At 41.6% G+C, this 10,543-nt stretch overlaps 1 protein-coding gene across 1 annotated transcript; it reads right to left on the reverse strand.

Moving 5' to 3' along the window:
• Nucleotides 1-2,700: 2,700 nt before the first annotated feature.
• Nucleotides 2,701-7,887, reverse strand: LOC124258818 (orexin receptor type 2-like). The gene is made up of 2 exons (XM_046692909.1): nt 7,397-7,887; nt 2,701-4,237 (listed from the first exon to the last, which is right to left on the reverse strand). The coding sequence occupies exon 2, from the start codon at nt 4,220-4,222 to the stop codon at nt 2,810-2,812; it is 1,413 nt and encodes a 470-aa protein (XP_046548865.1). The 5' UTR covers nt 4,223-4,237; nt 7,397-7,887; the 3' UTR covers nt 2,701-2,809.
• Between the last annotated feature and the right edge of the window lie 2,656 nt (nt 7,888-10,543).

The following is a 10,543-nucleotide window of genomic DNA, read 5'->3' on the forward strand; positions in this document are numbered from 1 at the left end:
TGATTAGTGCTGGATGGTTCACTCAGTCGTCCTGAAAGTAGTATTTCTCAAGAAGGATTTGGACCCCTGAATGTGGACCGTTCAGATAACGGTGCAACCGAAGATGTGTTTTCCGATTTTAACAAACTGAGTATAGATTTCAAAAGATTAGGAAATTCTTGAATGCCATTTTTGGTTTGCACGCATCTTTCCCAAAACAAACAGTAGCTGGTATTCAGCTACATAAATGGTTTTCGACTTGATCACTAGCCTACTCCGTCATGTGAGATTTCAGCCTAGGATGAGAGGATCCTGTCACTGTTAAGGGGGGTAACTGTGGGAAGGTGAGGTGAAATTGGGTTTAACGTCGTGCTTGAGAATATTTCGTTCATATGACGACGTGCATGCATGTGTATGTGTATGTATGGCTGCTTGTACTAGCCCAGACTTAAGCTGAATTTATAGTGCTAGCTCACTGAGATACCATGCCGCAGTGAAGCAGGAATACCCCACTCAGACACAGTATACTGACTCCGAGCCGACCAGTCCTTGTAGTACCCATTAATGCCGAGCGCCAGGCAGGGACCAACAAGTACCATATTTAAAGGTCTTTTGGTATGACGCGGTCGGGGATCGAACCCGCGACGGTCCGCTCTCTAACTGTGGGAAGTGAGCTGGTAGATGTTCATACATTACATGGTTTGATTGTTAAAGTCCCAAATAGGAATAAAAGAACACATTGTGTTTGAAGTAGTTATCAGGTAAATATTCAGTCTGAGTGAGTGAGTATGGTTTTATGCCGGGGGACACCAGAAATGGGCTTCACACACTGTACCTGCAGTGTGGGGAATCGAACCAGGGTCTTCGGCGTGACAAGCGAACTCTTTAACCACTAGACTACCCCACCGCCCCAATTCAGTCTGAACAAGGCAGGTGAGTGCCAGTTTACTGTTTATGCTTACATTGGATTTGCATGTTTACATAGAGCACCTGCTGGATAATTTTTTCAATATAGTTATATAATGCTAGTATGTATTTAAAACAGACGTAAATACGTCTGTTGATGTAGTATCGAAAAAACTTGTTTAACCAGAAAACAGGTATAAATGTATTTATAATCCAATCGTGGAAATTATATCAATGTGTGTTACTTTCAAATTGTTAAATCAAACTGAAATATTCATCAAATATTGGAGGTCTATATTATGGTGATATAAATTGTGAATCCGGGTATTTGAGCTTTTTGCAAGCTTGCATGTTTTGTCCCTCCAGCTGCTGCAGGGAGTGTACAGTGCGCATGAGCAACACAGTCTGTAAGAGTTCCTGGAACAACGACAGTAAAATGAACTTGACATTTACGATGGCATGTTTATTCACAAAATATATAAATTTTTCACACACGTGACGCACAAGAGGGGCTTTTTATAAGTGACACCAATGTATTGATACATTTTCATATTTAGTAAATTATACAATTAAAACCCCGCGATGAAGGAATCATTAAGTATTTTACAACCAACACATGGCTCCCATGCAGTAATATGCTGTCTCCTCTCCCCTGCACCGACCTCCCCTCCCTACCTCCCCTGCACCACCCTCCCCTCCCCACCTCCTTTGTACTCAACCCGAAATACGACGCTCGCCCCCTTTCACCTTCAGTAATCACACCGTGGCCGGATAGTTACATGGAAGCTAAATTCCGGCCCGCCCAATTCCAAAGATCCGAGGTTGCACGTGAATACACATTTGTCGATGGCATTAATTGAACCCAAGTTAGTTGGAGCTTCACATTGACATTAGTTGTGTTAATATTGAATATAGTCTGACAAAACAGAGATCATAATATAACAATACTCCAACTTAACCTTAAGTAGAAATAAACCAGGCTAGCTATTCTCGAAACGTTCGTAGCCTTACGAACCTCTTAAGCCCATTCTTAAACATTAGCTACGACCAAAGTTAAGAATTCTTAGGGCTACGAACGTTTCGAGAATAAGGGCCCAGGTATCGATAATCTTTTTAAAAGGTAATACGTTATCGTGGTAACAGAACCCATTAGAATATATTATAAATTATGTAAAAGTTGAAAGACAAAAACCCCAGACTATAACAAATTGTCATTGAAATACACATCTGTCACTGTGACACTTGTATGGATCCATGTCGAGCTCACGATATTGAACAGATATAAATCATATACACACAACGCATTCTTGATGCCTCGTTCTTGCTGTCGAGCCAATGTGTCAAAAATTGTGTCCAATATTCAGAAACTTCCTCAATACAAATAACAATATTCTGCCATTTAAAAACAAAAACAAATCAATGTGACATATGCATGGTCCGTATTAACCCAGTGTGCTATATTTCAATCACCCTGTCTGACAGGCTGTCAGCATGTCCATTACACTGAAACAGGTGTTGATATCAGCACGCGAGCACCACGTGGTGCAGTGTTTTATCAAGTCAGTGTAAACAAATCGTTTTACACACAATATGCCATTAATGGCTGACGTTCTCATTAGGCATGCTTCTTTGTTGATTGTCGTGACGTCATCCATCAACAAATTGTAAAGTGGTGATTATTTACAAACTGGCACAAGGTTTTCACTGTGGTTGGGCTCACGTAAACAATGCAGGACATACAGTTCTGTTTCACGGTTTCCTTATACAGATACATATTATCACAATCTGACAACCGACGACGAACCATGTGTTTTGTGCGGCCAGTAAATGTCTTACATTTGCTCCATCACATATTAAATGTTTTCTGAAGATCTCCTTTCAAAAAGGACGGAATTTCAGGAAAAGAGCCATGGGTTGTTTTTTGTCATTTTTTTCTCAACGATAAACAAGGGACGAGAAGTTTCTTGCACTCGTTTCTGAATTTCACGTTGCAAAAACTGTATACTATGCAGTTCGCTGCACTGTTCATGAAGTATGAGCGTAGGAATACATTATACACAATGATCCCCCCTCCATGTAAAGATTCAAGGAAGTCGGATTTGAAGCCTCGAGTTATCATCAGGATCAGATGAGGTAGGAAGCTGATGATGAACACAGCGGTGATGATGAACAGCATAAGCGTTGTCTTCGACGCTTTCGGTCCTGACCTTTCTTCTGGTTTAGGGGCACTATTTTTTCCTTTTCCATTAAATTTAACAAATTTGGTCAGCCGTACACCATTTGATGGTTGCTCTGTTCCACGGGTGAAGATGGCTGTCTTGGGTTTCACGGGGTCGTCATTCAGATTCGTACGACTTGTCTCGGACGGACCGTCAACGCCGACCTTCAACTTCGAACCGGTGACGGAAGGTGGCGTCGTTTTTCGTGGCGAGATCCAAGCAATCCTGGTGCCTTTGCCCTGGTCTGAGCTCTTCCCATTGCCGAGGAGGTACCGCTTCCCATTCCGTTCCTTACCATCTCCAGAAGACAACTCTGTTTCGGACGTCGAGTTCTGAGGAGACTGGTTTTTGTTGTCCGAGGCGGGACGGAATTTGAACTTCCGGTGAATAAAGACAGTTCTGCCAATGAGGATGTACACGATCACCAGGACACTTAGAGAACCGAAGAAGACGAGGAACAAGACTCCAGTATAGACCAAGGGAAACAGAGTATCGCTCCACATGTCGTCAAAGGAACAGTCGAAACCAGTTATCCCCTCTCTGTCCGTTAGTACCGTGGTTTTACCGTTGACTATGACTGTTGGGATGGTGAGGACAAGTGATACAGACACAGCGATTCCAACCATGATGCGAGCGACTCTGATGGTGATCTGTTTGTTTAATGGTCGACATATCTTCCTGTATCTGTCTATAGCAACGGCTATGAGCGTGAATCCCGAGGACACCACGGAGAATGTATTGTTGAATCGTAGAATTCTACACAGATGTGGATAGTTAAACGTATGGGTGTACCTCATGTCCAGGATCTCTCCTGGGAGTGAAATGATGCAGGTCATCAGATCGAACACAGCCAGGCATACCACAAACACACGTGTTGGGCTTGGTTTGAATTTCTTGAGGTACACAATCAACACCAGGATGTTTCCGAAAATACCCAGAAACATCAGGATGGCCAGATATACCACGGCTGGTATCATTTTAGGAAACATCGTGTCGTCAAGGTGGGACAGATATCGTCTCTTCTCCTCATCGCTGATGTTTAATGTCACTTCCGCTGTTGTGTTGTCTACACCAAAAGGTGTCGTTTCCGTGAAGATCATGGACGAACTGGAGGCCATCTTGAATTTGTTGATCTGAAACGGAGAATATAGATTTCCGTATTATCAAAGGCATGTTTCGTTTTCGTTCGTCGCACACTGTTGTATTGTCAATTTAAGGAGCAGACATGCCGTTACAATTATCTAAAGGTGATAGTTTCCACTCTTAGGTGTGAAAAGAAATAGTATCAAACTGTTGCAGCTCATTTTTTTGCTAACAAGGCGAGTGAATGGTACTGTCAGCAATATTCCACTGATATCACTTCAACCTTTAGAAAACGAGTGTAAACCAGGCATTCCAGTGTTTGATAGAATGGTCAACTCCAACGCTGTGTGGATGTGATGACAGGCAGTCACCAGGTCCATTTCAAACAATTCTATATGCACTCTAATTACTACCAGTTCTACCCTTATATCCCCACGGTGTGACTGTTATCACGGGATACGAGCAACACCACACGAACCAAGTGGAACATATGCTGCCTCATGTGTATGTGATATAGGTGTACACATCAGACACACATACAGTAGGTAATATTAGACTAACGCTTAGTTTCTGCATATAGATATAATTTTGACAGCGCCAAATAATCCCATTGAAATTGAAAAGGAGTCCAAGTGAGATGTGAGATTCAGAGGCACTTGCTTCATTGAAGGATTTAGCATTACTGGGAGGGCTAGGCAGTAGGGTAAGTAATGTGGTTCAGGGACTGGGAGACAGACTAGAAGCAATATCCACACTAACAGTAACACATCACAGTATCATTGTTAAACCAATACACTGTCACTTTCTAAGGGACAGACTCTATGGCCTATATTTAATGTAACCACGACCTCCATCCCATTCTCGTTAACAGAAATTCACCACACAATAAGCTATGAAGTAAAGGTACTTGAATGTTCCGTCATCCTCGAAGGTACCCTTTTACAACTATTACATTTAACTGAAGCATTACATTATCTCGGGGACTATTGTCCGTCCAGGCAATAGACGTGGATTAGTCACATGTAGCACATAAAGGATCATATTGACTGATAAAAACTGGTTCACACACATCTCACATGTTATCCCTTTGAATAGCCGTACCTTTTAGCTGTTTAGTCTCTCGTGTATACAGCATTACTCGCGCGGTATGGGTCACACTGACTTCTGATGAGGGATGACTAGAATACTGGATTGTTCATAGCTGTTACCTGAACATTCATGGTCATTAGGGGGACATTGGGGGTCATGATGAGTTACGTCTCTAAGGCTCACAGAAAACATTGACCATGGGTTCCAGTTCCATATTCACCGGATTATATTTCAGGTTTTGTCGGAATCAAATCCATGCTCAATGTCTTCACACTGTATCAATTGACGTGGGATAAAACACCTGACTTGACTAATACACGGTTGGTACTTTGGTGGAACCCACGAGAATGGTATGGTGCTAAAAACTAATGACCCTTGGTAATGATAATTCCAAATCTGGGATTCGAACACCTGATCGAAGGATCGTGTTATTCCTTAGGGACGTAACATAGTCTGTCTTATTGTCCCTGAACCGCATTATTTTCCCTACCGCCTCGCCCTCCCTGCAATGTTAAATCCCTAAATGACGCAAGTCTAGGTTTCCTCAGGTTCTCACTGGGACTCCTTTTCAATTGAAATGGGTGTATATATATATATACATTGAGAGACTAAGCGTTAGTCTAGGACATAACTATGCACTGGCTGCACGTGAGAAGGAGCTAACCGTGCTCATTCTGAAGGAGGTAGACAGGGTTCCACCTCAACACCCCGTCTATTGCCTAGAGATACCTGATCAGGTTATAAGCGTGCACCGCGGTGAAACACAATGTTTCTTTTTCAAAAACAAAAACAGACACTGAACACGTGCACATGCCACGTGAGGCCGATGTTTTGAAACCTCACGCAAAATCATCATAAACATAAAACGTCACTTCAGAAAACCCCGAAAACAATACAATTTATAAAGAAGGTATAATATATGAGGCTGCATTACACGTCTCTTCTTTCAGCAATGTATGCAAGGAATTTGTTAATATACAGGCCACCGCCTCGGAGCACTGATCAGTAAACACCCAATAGCTGGGTGAACACAAAGATAAAACGTAAGAGGAATCATATCTACTTAAACTGACCCAACTTCAAGGGGTGCTTTCTTGTCTTCAACCTTCTGGATACTTTCATGGCTGTGTACGTGTTTTATAAAAATACTTTCTCCAATTGTGTAATGACGCTACACTTGTTTGCTGTATTATTGAGACACACTTTTCTAGGTGTTAGCCTACTGGGGAAGCAGCGTCCGAACAACTACATTCAGTACTTTCATTGAATCATTGTAGTGACTTAAAACTGAATACAAGCATATGACACAAAAACAGTAATTTGATAAGACTGATGAAAATGCCGATTATGTTCTTAATACATAAGTCTAAAGTAATCCTACATGCATTTATGTATTATAATAGTTCATGTATATTGAAGATAAGCCCCCAAATACAAAACTGATACCCCCTTTAAATGATACACCGAATGTATAACTATATCCAGGTCACAACACTTGGAACAAGTATTGACGTTCTCACGAGAGTCATTTACAGTATAATATCACATTTGGTAGGTATATCACGTTAGATATAGCCCCAAAGAGATCTCAGCATTAAGTATTTACGACAGCGTTGTCTATACCAATGTTTGCGGGAAGTGGTAGCTGGTTAGGGTGTCTCATTAATCAATGAAGACTCGCCAGTACCTTGAGGTGTAGACGTCAGCCATCTGGTGCAAATACACTGCGGGTCAATATTCCAGGAATAAGAATTGACATCGGAAGCCGTTTATGCTAAGTGGAATGGTTATTTGCCCTTTTTCTTGTGTTACATCAATATTTGATATTCATTAAATAACTTGGTTTCATGTGTGATTGATAGTTGGAAGAGATATTTTCAAATTCTCATTCCCAACTTTAGTCATTCTCGGCGCGGTTGATATTAAGATAATATTAAAAGTTTTTATCATTTTTTACTTACATGACTTTTATCACATGAAATGTAACAAATTATCACTACACTACTTACTAGTACTTCAAGTAATTGTTTTCCATTGTAAAAAGAATATACAACATTGGATTGACAATGTCTCACTGATGTTCTGGTACAATAGAGTTGTGTTTACAATAAGGTACTCACCAGTTAAAGCTTCAGCTATCCATTAACATGTGAGCTAAGCTCAGTTAACTCCACAAATGAATGCTACAAACAAAATCTCTCATCAGGGAAGTTATTCAGCTGTCACGATGATGTTCTTCCGCCAAAGGAAGTAGTGCGTCGTAGCTGCTAAGTGCTGCTGCTCCACACGTCGACTGGTGTTTATGAATAATCTGCTACGCAGAACTCCATGCGGAACACGTTCAATGCTGTCGCCCCGACCAATCAGTGCCTCTCGTCAACCACATGTTGCGCATCTCGGTGACGACGACGTCACATCCGGGCTGTCACTCACGGTTCTCACGATGCTCCAGTCTTAGCGATTGGCTGAATCAGCACATTTGTGTCGCATGTGTGAACGGAGGCTGGCTTATCGCCTCGGTTTACCAGAATGATTTTCACTTGGTTGTTTTGTGTAAGATTTATCTTTTCACAAGCGAAACACTTGAAGCAAAGTGGTGAACAAGAGACAAGATCTGAGACGTTGTATCGATCTAACGACTGCTGTATCAACATCTCTCATTAACGAATGTTTCTGCGAGGATGCGATTAACTGCACAAACACGGTGTTTACGACTACTTGTAGCCAACAGTTGATAAGGCCCACGTGTTTCTAGCATGCTTCAGTGACATTCAACTGTGTTCTTCTCGTGCTTCCCTAACCATGAAGCAGATGAAAAGAACTGATTTCAAAAGAAGACATTAGGAATGTGTTTGGTCCCAGTCTGATTTACACATTACATTCAAGCAGAGACCATATAATAAATTCAATAATTTAATATTAATTTATTATGTGGTCTCTGATTCAAGGAATATTATTAAGGAACTATATTCATACATGCACCTTAATGGGGAGATATTTTTCGAAGAAACAAGCATTAGGAGAAGGGGACACCATAGTCCTAAACCGTACAAAAAGCCAAGGAATATAACTGGATGTTTGCTTGCCTTTGTCTCACCAGTAGACGAACGCTTAGTCTCTGAATATATATACTAGTACTCTAGATAGTAACTAATAATCCCAAACTGTAAAGGAGGCCCAGTGAGATGGAAGATTCAGAGCATGAGGAAATCTAGACTTGCTTCATTTAGAGCTTCAGCATTGCAGGAATGGCAGTGGAGAAAATAATGTGGTTCAGGGACTGTAAGACAGAGCACCTCACCTCATTGGCCTGTACATAATCGGTTTGGACCAGACAATCAAGTCATTGATCACCCGGACAGTACTCCATCTACTCCCTAACCCGTGAAGATGCGGGTAAGAATTGGTCTTCAGTAACCCATGCTTGTCGTAAGAGGCGACTAAGGGGGTCGGGTGGTCAGGCTCGCTGACTTGGTTGACACATGTCATCGTATCCCAATTGCGTAGATCGATGCTCATGCTGTTGCTCGCTGTATTGTCTGGTTCAGACTCAAATATTTACAGATCGCCGCCATATAGCTGGAATATTGCTAAGTGCGGCGTTAAACAACAACCGCCAAACCAAACCTCCACTCCCTGCATGGATCGGGTGTCCCCTGAACAGAGCTGGGAAGTAGTCGTCGGCAGAGGAACAGATGCTCTACATACAATAATGAAAACTTGAGTCGTGAAACATTGCTTAATTTTTTCTTCAGTTAAATCGTTTTCAATTTTGAGAAAATGAGTTATTTTCATTTTTTGCAAGACAGAGCAAGCTCTAACGAATGGTTTCACTTTACTAGAAAAAAAAGATGCATGTTTCGTTGTGATCGTTTTGAGATCAGTTTTCTTAATGTGACTGTGACTGGGGCACAAATTTGAATGACCCTACGCCATTAGGGTTTTATAGTCATAAAATAATTACTTTTAATTACATGTAATAAATTTGAAATGTCTTATACATTCTGATTAGCATTCTGATGTCGATAAAGGGCACTAGTAGGTCAGTTGTCTTAGGCGGTGTACAGAGTTGCGTCCCTTGGGCACGCATGAAACCTATGATTGAAATCGAATACCGGCTGGCCCCGATTATGCATTTAGGTTTGTTAAAACCGTAACCGTGCTCAAGAGTTTGACCAAAGTGGTAAACGTATGAGATCTGAATCACTTTCGGGTGTCTTCCCACAGCAATCGAACACGTCGAGGTGTATCTGGAATACTTGTTGTAAGAGGCCACTAACGGGATCGGGTGGCCAGGCTCGCTGACTTGGTTGACACATGTCATCGTATCCCAGTTGCGTAGATGGATGGCCATGTTGTTGATCACTGGATTGTGTGGTCCAGACTCAATTATATACAGACCGCCGCCATATTGCTGCAATATTGCGGAGTGCGGCGTAAAACTAAACTCACTCACTCACTCACTCTGGAATACTGGTCAAAGCGGCGTTAAAACCAACTCACTCATAATATGTCAATAAGCCTATGCCAATGCAATTTCCATGAGGATACATCACAGACAGGAATGTTACATCATCGAACATTGTCCATTATCCTTTAAATTCAATTGTGTTTTTCATGCAAATGTGTCTAACTGGTCTTTTACCAATCGCACAAAAAGCACCAAAAGAATCCATTACCATATTCATTCAATAAACCTTCGTGTCGGCATCAGTCGACATCCATGTGTACAGGCCACACATTCACATTTACTTACACATATATGTCAAGCGGGATAGTGTATGTGCTCTTTAGCCCTTTGAACGACTAAACCAATTTGAAATTTGGTAGCAGTGACCTTTCGTGTCTGCGCGATGGCATCCAGACACTTGTAAATCACAATGATTTGACTGTCGTTTTACTTCTTATCATTCTGTGAGTATTAGTTGTATAGACTGAACGAAAGGTCCCGCGCTTATCAAAAAGTGACCTCGTTAAAAAAGTGCTGTGATGCTACTCCCTGCAGCGACGTCTTGTGATGCGGAGCTGCTGATGTCTATCTCAAAGGTTCTCTTCGAGTGCTAACTGGGGCACATGCTTAATAGGATGGTGACAGGTTGCCTATCGTTCTGTAAATCTGTCTGGAGCTACGAAGCGATAATTGACTGTCGAAAGACATTCGCTGGAGATACTTTCAACTTCACTGTTACAGCTTTTCTGATTTACTGGGAGATGGGTTTAGTTTTCAGTGGCGTGTCTTCAAACATAGGGGATTTAGTGTTTGTTTA

The sequence above is a fragment of the Haliotis rubra genome, unplaced genomic scaffold, assembly GCF_003918875.1.
Source record: "Haliotis rubra isolate DU_JTF1 unplaced genomic scaffold, ASM391887v1 Scf70, whole genome shotgun sequence".
Lineage (NCBI taxonomy): Eukaryota > Metazoa > Mollusca > Gastropoda > Lepetellida > Haliotidae > Haliotis > Haliotis rubra.

Bases quoted from the DNA above. Each gene is read 5' to 3' on its own strand.
- LOC124258818 (XM_046692909.1), bottom strand. From the start codon at position 4,222: ATGGCCTCCAGTTCGTCCATGATCTTCACGGAAACGACACCTTTTGGT.